Consider the following 15389-nt stretch of genomic DNA (forward strand, 5'->3'; position numbering starts at 1 on the left):
TTTTATGTAACAAAAAGCAATGTTAGCAATAAATTAGTTCAAAACGTTTTTTACTTTACAAACATCTCTAGTGAGGACAGCGTCAAAGTTTTAGCGGTGAGAAGCGAAAAAGATTATGCCCCACGTGATCAACTTGATGTCCACAAAGAATCAGAATCGAAACCGGAACTTTTTGAGCGGCTGTATGACAGCTCCTTGTTTCCGTGTCATGCGCAATGACTAAAGTTTTGACAGGTAATGGTGTCACGTGCAGCTGAACAGGGTGAACTTCTTTTAGTGTCTTTCCATGGGTATCAGCGAAGAAACTGCCGTTTGCGTGCGTGGATTCTGGTAAAGAGAAAGAAGCGATGCTCTTAGCGGGTAATTTGAAGGCTGTATCACAGAAATTGACCGATTGAGAAGCTAGTGCTCGTGCAGTTTCGAACTGACAACTTTTGTTCCTGCGAACATGCCGAGTGTATTTTCTAGTGGCGATGTCCGCTCCTTGCTGGAAGGAAAACGCGTGGCATTGTTGGGATGCTCGAGTAAGTATTGGCGTTTTTTTTTTATGTATATGCGTGTGTTTCTGTGTAGCGCAGCAGTGACAGGTGCATCTGTGCGCGCACTAAGAGACAGCTTTGTTGTTCTAGATGTCAGAGCAATCTACAAAGACTTCCTGTGTCTGTACCAGTCTAATCAGCTCATCTCCAACCAGAAACTGAAGACAAAGGTGGGTAGCTGTCTTCTGTTCTTCCTATCGTGTCAAATGCGCATGTATTGAATTTAACGGGTTGAAAAAATATTGCAGTGCTTTGAAGGTGCTTGAACGAAGGCAGTGGGCTTAGCAGCAATACTCCTCGAGGTGTGGTCACCTGTTATGCTGAAAACTCTGCAATTTTCTCCGTCTTATTTGAAGAAGCTGTTGCACATGTGTTCAAACTGACCACATATCGGATAGCGGCGAGCTCAGTCAAGTCGTAACGTGTGGGCGCTGCTCATGAACCGGCTGAGTACTCACATGGAATGCAAGCACAGGACATTCCAAGCCTATTCTTGCGCGCTGTTGTTACTGCTGTTTATACCAACCAGCCCCTTTTCATACTAGCCTGCTGCGGTGGCTGAGCGCCGTTGGTTTTCTGAGTTCAAGGTCGGGGGCCGAATCAGGTTAACGACGGCCGTATTTCGATCGAGGCAAAGGCATGTGCTGGGCGATGTCACTGCGTTAAGGAATTCCAAGTGGTCGAAATTAAACTGGGGTCCACAACTAAGGACATTACCCACATACCGTAATCTTTTCTTATACTTTTTTTACGTTTGGAGGATTAGGCAGCATGCTTCAATGTCGTTCTGATTTATTCAATACAGTCTGGCAAACTTCGTTCTTTAGTTGAAAGCAACTTCTTAATTTCTCTGGTTGACAGTTGTACACAGATTATTATTATTATTATTATTTTTATTATTATTATTATTATTATTATTATTATTATTATTATTATTATTATTATTATTATTATTATTTTATTTTGCAGATGGAAAAAAGCTGCTTCGGGGACATCCTGGTTTGTCATGGCAAAAAGACTAATGGCCGTGATTACTTAGAAGAGCGGTTCTTCAAGATGCATGATACAACCATTAGTTTCTACTTTCTTACCAGAATCTACAGTGATTATGTCAAATCCATCATAGCAAGAATGGATGTCAGCCCTCCAGATGTTATCGTGGTTGGCTCTTGTCTTTGGGACATAACACGGTTAGTGACTGCACGTGTTTTTAAATCCCTTTCATATACCATTTACAGACAGTGTGCTGCAACAGGATTAATAACATGATTGAATTTCCCACTACTGACTTCTCTGTCGACCTTACCACTCTTAGTGAAAAAAACTACTAGTGGGTATGCAGCCACCTAAATAGAAGGGCAGAGGCTATTTTCGTTTTGTGGAACTAAAAGAATACTGTGCTGTTCTTAATTTTTGTTTATATGTATCAGCAGTTGATGTTCACATTTCATATGCCCTTTGAATTTCCTATGTTCAGATGTCCACTCAAGCACTTTACTTTTGTGCAGCTGGGGACCTGATGGTGTGAAAGAGTACAAGAAGAACTTGCACCAATTTTTTTCGGAGCTCAAGCATTGTCTCCCGTCAGACACCTTGGTCATGTGGCTGACAACAGCCCCCCTTGCTCAGGACGTGCGTGGAGGATTTCTCATACCTCAGTTAGAGTTCCTCAAATACTCCCTGCGATATCATGTCCATGAGGCTAACTACTTCTGCCGGGAGGTAAAGTAATTTCATTGGCACCTTTTTAGTACTGCATGTCTGAAGCCTGTCTGAAATTGTTTGCTGCTCATTAATAATAAGGAGCAAGCTCTCTTAAAAATGGAGTAATGCTTGTTTACTCAAAATCCACCTTCTGAACGTGTCAATTGGCCACTGGAAGCAACTGAAGGTACTGCATGAAAGAGGGCAGTTATGCTAATTTCAGTAGTGTCCCGTCATTTAATTGTTGATGATTTTAAACTTTTTTTTTGTACAGTTCTCGTCTTAGCTACAGCTGCAATAAAGCTTTGTATGGGGCAAATTGGTCGTGCATACTGAGAATGGGGAGCACTAGGTTCTAGACAAGGGAACCACACACACAAAGGAACAACATGAGCGCTCGTGTCTCATGTTGTTCCTTTGTGTGTGTGGTTCCCTTTTCTAGAACCTGGCGCTCCTCAGTCTGTGCAGCTGCACTTCAGGATGGGTCGTAATAGTTCTTTTGAAAAGGAGAGTCAACAGAATGCTATTATTGACCTAGTGTCAGCTTAGTATTGATGATTGTATCCAGCATTGTGCAATACTGTGCAGTGTTGCTTCAATGCATTTATGCACTCAAAATGGCTGCCATGACATGGAATGCCTGTTTTCGCTGTTGCAGTGTGTACAAAAGTCTGGCAGCTCTGGCAGTGGTACAGAGGTTCCTTAGACAGGAATGGTAATATATGCTGAAAAGCATTATGTGAAATAAAAACAAAAAGGCACTTACTAATTAGGCATTTCTTTGATGCTGTGTATCATTTATATATTGGCTCTGAAAAGAACTGTTACCTCAGGCAACCATACTTTCTTGCTTCACTAAAAATGACCCAAAATGTGGAAAGTTTCAGAATACCCAAAATCTACCAAATTTTGGGCTTAGAAAAGAGCTCTAGATTTTCAGCTCCTGAATTTAGGTTTACGACATTTCACTTTTCTTGCTGCATGCTCCCATTTTCTTTTGGCTGGGCCATGTGCCCTAATAGCTGCTGAACAGTTCTGTGTGAAAAAAAAAAAAAATTATCTATTCGACACGGCTTTAGGTGAGCCTCCTTTTCAGCAGAGTGTTGACACCTTGCATCCCTTGGTTACTCTGTAGACAGCTGACAAGTTTGGCTTTGATGTCGTGGATATTCACTACCACCTGCGCATGCTTCTCGAGCACCGGACTGAAGATGGAATTCACTGGATGCCCTTGGCTGTCCGTCTCTGTACCAACGTTGTGCTGACCCACATTGCCATATCGTGGGGCGAAACACTGCCTGACAGGCAGGTGACCTCAGTGAAGGGTTTTCTTTTGCACTTTCTGCTTGCAGGATTACTGTGATTACAGCGCTTACCATTTTATGCAAAGTTCTGTAGGCTTTTGCTGTGAAACTTATGCACTTGAGTTACATAGAAAACTGCTTTGGTTCTTTTTCACTTCAGACAGGGATGTGCACCCCTTGTTTTGCTTTTGATCTGCTTGTTTCTTATAGTTACTTCTGGTCCTAACTTCTTTTGTACATGTCTTGCCAGTCACAGATTTATTTTGACATTTAGCTTAGATGCATATGGCACTTAAAGGTGCACTAAAGAGTGTTCTGGAAAACTTTGTTTTCACTTTTATTTTGCTTTTTGGGTTTCCATGAATATATACTTTCTGTCACAAACAAGGTAGCCTCAAATTATGCCCACAGAAATAAAAATACCCGAGGACTCTTTGCTTTCACGAGACTGCTGCCACAGGGTGATGCACCCCCCCCACCTGTCTGCTCCGGCAGAAGCGCTCGCTTCGCTTCTTTCCTTGTTGTGCGTCGATGATCGCGGTTTCCCTTTTTCGAAGCTCCCGTGTCTGCCCCACTCTCCAGTTTAGCAATCCCACAACATCCGTGGATCTACACTTTTTCGTGTGATCGTGCCGTCATGTGATGCCATTGCATTTTGTTGCAAGTATTGTGTGGTTTGCTAGCAAACCACACATTTTCGAAGATCACACCATGTGTTACCATCAAGCCATCACACGACTGGCTGAAAGGCACTCCTCGCATTGGTTGACTCCTCCTACTCTCTGCGCTCAATTTTGAAAACAACCAACGCAAGGAGTGCCTTTCGGCTAGTCGCCTGGCGGCTTGATACTCTGCCGTCGGAGGAGTAAAACGTAGTAAAACTCGAAGTGATCTTCGAAAATATGTGGTTTGCTCACGAACCGAACAACACTCACAACAAAACGAAATGGTGCCCCACAGATCACAAGGAAAGTGTTTGTCCATGGACGTCACGGGATTGCAAAACTAGGGCGTAGGACAGACACGCGGCACGTTGGAGAAAGAGGAACCGTGGTTACCAAAGCACCGCAAGGAAAGAAGCGAACAGTGCTCTTGCGCCGGAGCAGGCGGTGGGGCACGTCACCCTGTGGCAGCAGTCTCGTGAAAGCAAGGAGTCCTCAGGTATTTTTACTTCCTTGAGTTTCATTTGTGGCTATGTTGTTCTGCGACTGAAACTATTTATTCATGGAAACCCAAAAAACAAAACAAAAGTGAAAAGTTTTTCAGAACGCTCTTTAGTGCATCTTTGAGATGAACTAGACTTTTGCCTGTATATTTACTTTCCTGCAATTTCATATTTAGATATAGAAGCGCAGAAAGTATGTAGTGTTGTGGCGAGACCCAATACAAGCATCCTAAGTGTATTTTGCTTTCAACAGTGAATAATTGAGAGCTTTGTACACTATTCCACCTGTTTTTCCAAGGTGAGGAATGCTGTTCGTACAGCTTTTCCTATTATTTCTGCTGTTGTTGGTGAGGAGTGCACCATAAACAAAATACACATGCTGTTTAAAATAGTGTAGACAGGGTAAAAAGGGAATAGCAGCACGAGCACAAATTCTTGAGCATACTTAAGTTGGCAGGAAATAGCTCAAGGTGAGATCCAAACTGTAGTGCTTTAATTTGTATTTCTTATTGCCACATTTGTCTCGCGTTTTGTAATTTTGGTTTCCAGTGATGGCTTCCTCACTGAAAAGGAAAAAACAATTTTGCAAGCTGAGAAGGGAACTGATCATGTGTCTGAAGAGGACGCCGCCAATGAAAGCATGCTTCCTGCTGACCTGTCATTCAGTACCATTTTTGGCAGTGATGAGAGAATTATGACAGAGGTGAGCTGTGCATCATTCCTCTCCAGTGACAAGCATGGTAGGATAATGGTAGTAGACATGAGCCTCTTCTTTTACATGCATTTTCACGACTATAATTGCACATTTACTTTACTAGTTTGAGTGATATGGAACTGGTAGACCTTGCTATGCCCCCTTTTTCTTGCATATTACAAATGGCATCTAGTGTATGCTGGCTGTGGATTGTAGTCAAATCAAGGCCGAGAAAGCATCATAGGTTAGAAATTGTTTGGCATGTTCCTTTTTCTTTCTCATGGGCATGCCTTAAATAAAAACGCCTCTTGACCTCTGTGAGCATACGGTATGTGGAATGTCCCCCACTGCCAACATGAAGAAGCGATGGCGACAGCTGTTGACCCATCTGGATCGCATGTGAAAGAATTGAAAAGAGCACCCACTCCAGCAGGCTAATGTAGCTGTTTCCAGTTACAACTTACTGCACCTATGGCAGTGCCACCTACCCTAGAAAATGTTCCTCGTACAGCTGTTGCTGTAGAATTCTGTCCATGCATTACAGCTCAGCATACTATGCATGCGTAGGCAGAATTTGCTTTTTCAGTGTGGGTGTGATGGCGTCAGACATAACGCAAGTGGCTGAGCGAGTAACCATCTCTTCCAGTGGCAGCAAAAGAACTGCTGAAAATGAGATGACAGTGTGTTCAGTGTGTTTTGTATGCCGCATAGTGGCTGAAATAGATCGGTCATGTACCCCTGTGGCTGGTTACTCTGCAGGTAATCAGGAATGCCACCAACGCCGTACCAGCAGAGTCTCGCCCCAAGGCCAAGAGGGGCAACTGGAGGGGCAGGTTTCGTGGTGGTGGCAAATTTCACCCCTTCCAGCATCAGCGGTCACACTCAACTGATGGAAGGCAGCAAGGGTATTATAATGAGGGGCGAGGCTCCCATGGCCAAGGACAACGGCAAGGTCCAAGGAACAACCAGAGACAAGCTTCTGAAGACCAACGGGAAGGCTACTGGCGGGATTTAGATGACCCTGCGACACCATGCACATCACGTGTGGGCCAACACCAGGCAATGGTGTTGTTTTAAGTTTCACAACCAGCGAAGCATTGCTGAAATTAATAAAATTGCATTTTGGCTTTTCATTTGTATGTCAAGCTCTAAGAACTCGTTCAGCACATATACATGATTGGGAATGCACTTTTAGGCCAAACCATGTACGGTCCAAACTACCTTTCGCTTGGGACCTGCCCACTGTATGGCAAGCACCATATTTGTGAGTTTGCTTGCAATTAGCAAGTAAATGATGATTGGCAGACTGACTGCCTAAGATGGGTCTCCATTTTTTCATTAGTTTCAGTGCCTCGCTTGCCACCTGGTCTCTCCACCATTTATCATCATCCTGACTATGCCCACTGCAGGGCAAAGGCCTCTCCCACATATCTTCAATTAACCCTGTCCTGTGCCAGCTGCAGCCATTCCATTTTCATGAGCTTCTTAATCTCATCTGCTCGCCTAACCTGCCACCCCCTGCTATTCTTGCATTCTCTTGGAATCCAGTCCATTATCCTTAACGACCAGCTTGCCTTCCCATTACATGCCCTGTCCAAGCCCACTTCTTCTTGATTTTGACTAGGATATCATTAACCATCCTATTCACAAACATATCGGCACCACTTGGGATAAGCCATCAGTGTACACTGTGGCTGAGGTAGAGCTGCGCAGCATATTTTGTTGGAATGCTCAGATTGTACAGAGGAGCAGCTTAAAATTGAGATCCTTCCATAAATTCCACTCACAATAAAGTGAATTTTAGGTCCCTGCCCTTTGCAGCAATGTCGTGCATTGTTCTCGCCCCACTCACCTTAATTCTGCGGCCATATTTCTTTTGTACGCATTTATAATTATTACTGTTCTACTATCATCTTTAAAACCCTTTCCTAACGCAAATACCACGTTGCTGGTTTCTACGCTGGCTAAAACGTATTTTTAAGCACTTTTTTCGGTACTCGGATGAACATCGTGCGGGAACCGCGGCGCACCGGAAGGCGAACGTGAAGCGAACTTTTCGTCCGAAGTGTATTCAACTTGACTATGGTGCCTAGCCACCATAGCTTAGCGTGAACCGCCGTGCCATGCGGTCCTTCGAAGGCTCTGTAATCACGGCGAAGGTCGGGTTGCTGGCGGCAGCGCTGTAGCATTGTTCTCTACAGCGATTAAAGCTCATCGCAAGCTGCGACGCCCGCCGTTGTGCAGAGGGACTCAAATGTCGTGATTGCGTTTTTGTGCACCGCAGCTTGGCGTTAAAGGGGTCACGATATAGTCTACCAAAAAATACTGGTTTTACGTTCCACGTACTAGTCACTGCGTTGTTATGCGTACTTAAAAAAATTAGCCGGGGTTTCACTCTGCTTAAACCGACGTGCGAAAGCGTGGTGACGTAGATGGTAATGCCACAAGCGACACCATATATCAACGAGATGGCGCAAATCTCAAAGCTGTGAACAACATTTTCGGGGGTGGCCCAGACCAAATTTTTGGAAATGAGCCGGGTCAAATTTGGAGACCGCCGTCGAGTCGGGCGTAGTCAGTTATGGTTGGACATCGATTTTGGTCCAAAACGTCCAAGATGAAATTATGAAGGTCGCCCGGGACACATTTTTGGAAATGACCCGGGCCAAATTTGGAGGTCGTCATCGTGTCGGGCACGCCAAATTATGATTGGGCATCGATTTTTGCCCAAATAACGGCCAAGGTCAAATATTCAAATTGAGGGGGTGGCCCGGGCCAAATTTAGAGGCCACCAAAGAGTTCGATATGCCTAATTATGGTTGGACGTCAATTCTGGTCCAATTCGCAAATGACAAACTTCGGGGATGGCCTGGTACAAATTCTTGCCACTTGGCGTGACATTTGCTATGGCAACGAGCGATGCACAAGCAAGATGTGCGAGCAAGATTTTTTCTCGGCTCTGACGATCGTATGAGTGCTTTCGCACTAAAAGAAATAGGGCTCTACGCGCGCATTTCAGCAAGAAATTTGCATTTATAACGGCTAAGCCCTTCCCCCTAACTGCGACGGTCATATTAAAGCAGCCTGGGTGACGTCATGAACCTACAGTGCCGTGGTTTGCTGCAAAACTGCCGCGCGCATGGTCAGTGGGGAGCAGAGCGCGCGCCTACTTGAGTCCGGCCTTCGCCCGATATATCTAACTCGAAGGTGTTGGCGAAATAGTTCGATATATCCGTAATTCGGCATAAAAAAATGGCAGTAAACAAGTATATCTGTAACCTACAAGCGAGAATACATTGCGCCCATGCTAGCGACTTGCCACCGGCCGACGTGCTGGCAGCGCACCGGTCGAGGCGTTGCTATGCATTAACCTTTGCATCGAAGCCCGACTGGACGGTTCTTTGGAACTAGACAGTACCTATCATAGCATGTCTAAATGTCCTTACCAGTACACTATAAATAGAATAATCGCTCATTAAAATTACAGTACAGTTCGTTTCCGCAAAGATTTCAGCAGCGAGCGAAGCACGCCAGGTGAGTGCCACCGCAAGTCTGTAGTTATTCCGGTTGGCTTCACCGCATGACAGCGACGTGATGTGGAAATTAGTACAAGAGATTGAACACTGCCTTCAAGTGCACACCATCCGACCCGTCTTCGCGCGCGAATAGTGTTCAAACAGCTCCATTAGAAGAAATGCCACTTGCAAGGGCGCGACGCGCAGTTCGATATATCGAGCGACCGGCGAAATTCGAGTTCGATATACTGCGCGACTTTCATATACTTTTACGCGGGTTCTTCAAGGGGATAATCTGTGTGTTCGATATAGCCAATAATTAGAAATATCCGTGTTCGATATATTCGGCCTCTACTGTATTCACAAATCCCTGGCGATCTCCTTAAATTAATATGTGAATATACTATATCATGACTGGTGTGTGACGTCAGGGGTGGTCGTGCAGGCAGCGGACAATAAGTCAGCATGGCGCATAACTCAACCTATTTGCTAGGCGCCCTCGTGTCTACAATCAGTACAGCTCGGAGGCGACGATAGCATCAAGACCTCTCGGGTATCGACGGGTTAACCCCTTACTGCATGAATTTTGTTTCTTCGCGTGAAAAAATTTTAATAGCCTTGATTTGTAGCACAAACACCCAAACACAGCTTCGTTTTTAAGAGGAATGCGCGGTTTAGATTTATTACAGCTTTTTCTTCGCGTATCACATATGATACACCATGCATTTAGGGGGGTAATTTTTTTGGACCTGGAGAAAAACATAGGATACGAAGAGAAAAAAGAAGCGGGATGGAAAAACGAGTAGAAAGTTGGTGAAATAACATTTATTGCACAAAGGTGCTGCAGCTTCCCTGAAATTTCATCACTACAGCAATTTAAGGTTGATGACATCACTTTCTTGCATGACTAGTACATCTTGCCTTCCTAGTGAAACGATTCGAAGCAGTTTCTCTCCCTGTTGAAGCATAGGGCCGCTTTGCACTTTTTGCACGACACATTTGTGAGGCGGTTGCAAGAGGGCAGTGTGTGTGTATATATATATATATATATATATATATACACGAGGTCTGTTAGAAAAGTATCCGACTTTATTTTTTTTTTGCGGACACCTGATGGATATAAAAGGTCTGTTCGATTCAGAACTGGTTCTCTGCACCAATTCTGAAAAAGTTCCGTTGGTGCCGACGCGGTGCAATTCCAGTTTCTTGGTGCCGGTGCAGCGCGTCAGCAGCGCCACAAATCACTGGTGCGGAGATTTTCGTCTGCTATCCGATTCTTGTGCAGGAGTGATCACGGTCCGTTGTGGTGTGTTGTGTTGCGGTGCGTCGCGTCTGTTTTTCGTGCCTCGTGTAGTCATGGACGACGAAATCGGCGAATCCATTTTTATGGAATTTTTGGAGTCGTCAGACAGCGAAGATGAGGAAGCCGACGTGGTGCTTTCTTTTGCAGCAACACAGTTAGTTCGGAAAGACCGCAACAGAATTTCGAACTACTACGAAAGCGTAGTAGCTAGGTATTTCAATTCAAGAGGCTGTTCAGGCTGTCGCAAGAAGCGGGAAAAACTTCCTTTAGTTGCCCATTGATGTTAACAAACAAAACGTCGGCTGCGCGCGTCGTCTGCTTACGCCGTCAAACACGTGCACCACTATCCTGCACCTCCGTCTCTGAGGGTGCCGCGGTTCTTTGCACCGAAGTGGCACCACGACTGCACCAAAATCAATCGCGGACGGTGGTGCAGAGGCCGCTGTGAATCGAGCGCTTTGGTGCAGCGCACCGTGAACCGGTTCCGGCGGTGCAGAGAACCACGGCTGAATCGAATGCAGCTAAAACAAGCGCGCTTACAGCAGCCGACCTTGAACCCTCGTGCGCATGCACGAATTTTTTCCCGCCTGCCGATAGCGTCAGTCGCTGGGAAGCAGCGTTTGAGTGAGGCAGTGCGCAGTGCTCTCGTCGGTTTTTTGTTGCTAGGAAAATGGCGGAGCGAGAGGAGCAGCGCGACTACCTCAAATTTTGCCAGAAACTTGGCGATAGCCAAGTGGAAACCATTCGAAATGTTCAGACGGCTTTCGGTGATGATGCTATGAGCAGCACACAGATTAAGCAGTGGTGCAACTGGTTTAAAGACGGCCGCACATCTGTGGAGAGAGAACCACGCTCCGGTCGGCCATCAACATGCCTAAATTACCAGGTAATTGCCGAAGTGAACGCTGTGGTGATGCGGGACTGTTGTGTGACTATCCGAGAAATTGCAGAAGAGGTGGACATCAGCAATTTTTCTGCACATTCCATTATCACTGAAGATTTGGCCATGGAGAGAGTTGCGGCGAAATTCGTGCCGAAGCTGCTGACGGTGGAGAAAAAGCAGCTTCGTGTTGAAGTCTCACAGGAGATGCCGGATTCCACAAACAGTTACCCTGACTTCACCGACGCCGTAATCACTAGTGACGAGTCTTTGGTGTACGGGTACGACCCGGAAACCAAATCCCAGTCGTCACAGAGGGCGCATTCCACGTCACCAAGACCAAAGAAGGCCCGCCAAGTGCGCAGCAATGTCAAAGTGATGCTGACTTCTTCTTTGACTCCCTCTGTGTGGCACACCACGAGTACGCACCCCACAGGATCAAAGAATGACTAAAGAGTATACTACAGGGATGTCCTCCATCGCCTAGTTGGTGCTGTGCGGCGCAAGAGACCGGAATTGAGGTCAACAAGAAAGTGGCGCATCCCTCGTGGCATTGCTCCTGCACATTCCTCGCATTTGATTCAGACTTTTCTGGCGAAAAACCAGACTCCTGTAGTTCAACGGGCTCCTTACTCTCCTGATATGTCCCCCTACGACTTCTGGCTGTTTCCTAAAATCAAGAGGCCATTGAAAGGAGCGCGATTTCAGAAAAGAAAGGACATTATGGCTGCAACGACAGCAGAGCTAAATTCCATTCCGAAAAGGGCCTTTTCGGAGTACTTCCAACAATGGCAGCACCGCTGGGAGATGTATATGGAGCCCCAAGGAGACTACTTTGAAGGTTATTAGGTTTCCAACGCTCCAGTTATGCCAGTTTTTTTTCTTCGGCCAAAGGTCGGATACTTTTCTAACAGACCTCGTATATATATAACGAAGTATACGCTTCGTTTGAAGCACTGCGCTATAAGTACTTCATGCTCTCGCAACCTATATGTGTGTGTGAGTGTGTTTGTGTGCGTGTCATTTCACTCAACTACAAATGCGGCAGGGCAGACATTTGCGGTGTAGTCGCTTCGCTGTCCTGTGTTTCAGCGAAAGTACTTCCTAAATGAATAGTCCTTCATGTGGGACCTCAACAACTTGAATTGATGAACGGACTGGTGCGACATGATCTTGAGAAGCGCGACGGCACAAGGACAAGGAGAGAAAGAGACGTAACATAGCGCTGACTTACAAATGACAGTTTTGTTTGGAACGCCACCCATGTACGTACACGCGGAAATCTCCGAAACGAACAAAAAAAGACGTAGCACAACAAAGAAAAACAAACCATCACAAGAGCGTGACATCCCACACGCTCAGCAAGGCGGACCTATAAAGAAATAAAAAAAAAACTGATTCGCTTTGTTTGATATAGAAACAGAAGGGAGCGCTAACGCACCTGGTACCTATAGCTTGTTCATCTCGGTCGCCTCGATAATCTCCCTTGTGAGCGTATCTTAGTTTTTCATTATAGCTTTGAATATTTTAAACAACGGGCCGCTATTGCAGTCACGGCAGTGGATTCGAAGGTTGTAGGCAGCATTTGTAACATTATTGTAGTGCTCCCACATCTTGTCGTTTAAGCAACAACTGTTTTGGCCAAAGTAAAAGCCGCCACAAGACAAATTCTATTGAATAAATCTGCTCCTCCTGACAGACCACAGACTTTTTTATTGGATTTTTAAGCAATTGGAAACATTTTCGCAGGGTTTTTTACAGGCGCGCAGAAATTTTCCAATCGTACAGGATCCTAAGAAACCTCTACTGCAGCTCTTCTTGCAATCCTTTTCAAATTATGTGAAAGGACATGGAGATACGGTATGAGAAACTCTTTTTTTCGACTGCAAGCGGGACTAAGGGGCTTTGTTGGACCACCTTTCAGCTCCTTTAGCGAAGTCTCCGCCACTGATGCCAGAGCATGATGAGATCGATTATCATGATGTGACAAGCATTTCAGCCTGAGAGAAAAAAAGTGCGCCCATTCTTGGGAGAACGTGATTTCTTTGAGGCATTCGTGAAACAAGAAGTAGTAATTTCTCGGTTGACAAGCTTTGAGTGGAAAGAGCTGCCAGGTAGCAATCGCTTAATCCCGTTAGGCTCAAAAGACTAGTACACGTGACATAAAGTAAAATACAGGTTGAAATGTAGAAATCTGACGCAGTCGTTGACGTAGACTTCCTTTGCTAGATGCAGTGAAGTTACTCTTGCAAACAATGTGCACTGTCACGGTCGAGTAAAGCAAGATAATCATCCACAAAACGAATCACTTTGGTAACTTTTAAGTCCGTGCTCTGTCGTGCTCGCGTAAGCAGCAGCGGAGTGACACATGCCCTTATTATGAACATTCCCTTCTTTTGAATAAAAACGCGTCCATCCCAATCAGCGTAGGAAGACTCGAGATAGGCCAGTGACAGTTTGTGAAATCATAACTATGAATGATATATAAATGAAAGAGAAAAATATAGTACGATGGGGCCCAATCCCGTCGGAGTTTTCAGAGTTCTCGGTGTTCCCAAAACCACATAAAACTGAGAACGTGCTGCTACTTTACTTTTCGAACAAATGAACCAGATTGTTTCCTCTTGCCTGGAATTCTTTCTTTCTCTCTTTTGAAGGTATTCACCGGTGCCAGGCTGTGTCATTCTGCTCCGGTTTCCGAGACTCCCATTAAGACACCAGGAAAGGAGCAGCTATCTTTTAAAACTCATTATGAACGTTATGTAAACATCATTTTAAACTAATCAGTTTATGCCACCGACTGACCGCGATACTCAAGATAAATTATTGGAAAATAATCGTTGCACACGGCAGCCTGAGGTTGTACACGCATATAGTGGAAAGCCCGCAGACAGGCTCTAAGGATTAGACCTTCGTCTCAGCATCGTGAGTGGGACGGCGGAGATTTTCGATGTAAACCATGTTTCGAAAACGCAGTGTTGTCACAAATGCGGCGACAGCTTACGTGCACTCATGACGCAAAGCTGGGAAGGAACGTACGTCACCGAGCGCAAGACCGAGGCCAAAGTCCCGTAGGCGGTCCGAGGCGCCAATGGGAGCCGCGAAGGCGGTCCGCGCGTTGGCCGCCGAAGCACGTGACGGGCCCGCCTCTGGCGCGGCTCCCTGTCCGCTGCCCGGCCGACAACGGGCGCTCAGAGCATCCCCGCCACGATGCGAGCACTGCTGCAACTTCTGCTCATGCTGGCGCAGCTCGTCGTGGCGCTCCGGGCGGGACACTACCTGAATGCCTGGGCCGTGCGAGTGCGTGGCGGACGGCGGGCCGCCGACCAGCTGGCCTACGAGCTGGGCTACATCAACGCCGGACCGGTGAGCACTGTGGCCGTGTAGACACCCGTTGATGTCTCTCGAGGCCCAGACATGTGTAGGGAATAGGGTGCAGATGCGCCTGTTGGCGACTTCTTCAAAATTTGTTGCGTCATGAATTGCTGCCATGGAGATCGGAACGTGGTTACAGATGCAGGATGTTCCTATGCCAATACAATGCAAGGGAACCGAAGCATGATTATGTATTGACGTGAGGTGATCCACTCGTTATGATCTGCGGAAAGAGTTTCGGTAACTTAGGGCAGCGGAAATGTAGGGGAACTCGGTTTGGTTTATTGGGGTTTAACGTCCCAAAGCAACTCAGGCTATGAGAGACGCAGGGGAACTCGATATACCTACTGGTCCACAATGATTTGTAATAGTGATGTCTCACGCATTTGCTTCAGCACGCCCCGTCTTGACACGAGCGAACGCAAGTCCTGTTGTTGAAACGTTCACTAGAGAAGTGAGGCTTACCTCCCGCCGCCTAGTCATTTCGAGCTGTCAAGAATTCCACTTTCAATGCTCTCTTTCTACTAAGCGTCGCAGGGGCGTTACCATCGTCGACAGCTGGCTCTACGTGTGTGCATAGCGCATGTGGGAACCCGGTAATAGGGAACACTGAAGGGAAGACGTGAACCTAGCTTGTGCCGGAGCCTAAGCCTTTTTGCGAGTGAGGAGGGACGATGGCTTATGACACCTTATTCTTCTTCTCCTTTTTATTTTTTTCCCTGCGGTCGTCGAGAAGCTAGTTGTACGCGTTTCGCGAATAGGTGTTAATGTCGGTTGTTAATGCAGTGAACAAAGGCTCTACATGCGTCTTAGCAACCCCGGGATTAGGGCAAACGCCCATCTTGGACTATTCATTCCGGTTGTCCTGGGAATTCTATGATTGTATTGGTAAAGAAGTTTGTGCGCTGTT

General features: G+C 46.0%; 2 protein-coding genes across 2 annotated transcripts in view; both read left to right on the forward strand.

Annotated features, from left to right (window-relative positions):
- The first annotated feature begins 184 nt into the window (after window positions 1-184).
- LOC149371957 (PC-esterase domain-containing protein 1A-like) lies at window positions 185-6539 on the forward strand. Its single transcript, XM_089585514.1, has 7 exons — window positions 185-524; window positions 630-709; window positions 1509-1729; window positions 2048-2261; window positions 3379-3548; window positions 5262-5415; window positions 6166-6539. Exons 1-7 carry the CDS (start codon window positions 449-451, stop codon window positions 6481-6483), a joined length of 1233 nt encoding a protein of 410 aa, XP_089441640.1. The 5' UTR covers window positions 185-448; the 3' UTR covers window positions 6484-6539.
- A 7775-nt stretch (window positions 6540-14314) lies between these two features.
- The window catches only part of LOC149371958 (neuroendocrine convertase 1-like), a 45746-nt gene continuing 44671 nt past the window's right edge, over window positions 14315-15389 (forward strand). The window contains exon 1 of the mRNA XM_089585525.1: window positions 14315-14470. Coding sequence (XP_089441651.1) covers window positions 14315-14470 — 156 coding nt within the window. The remainder of the gene's footprint in view (window positions 14471-15389) is intronic.

The sequence above is a fragment of the Amblyomma mixtum genome, chromosome 1, assembly GCF_055824585.1.
Source record: "Amblyomma mixtum isolate Tamu chromosome 1, ASM5582458v1, whole genome shotgun sequence".
In the NCBI taxonomy this organism is placed as follows: Eukaryota; Metazoa; Arthropoda; class Arachnida; order Ixodida; family Ixodidae; genus Amblyomma; species Amblyomma mixtum.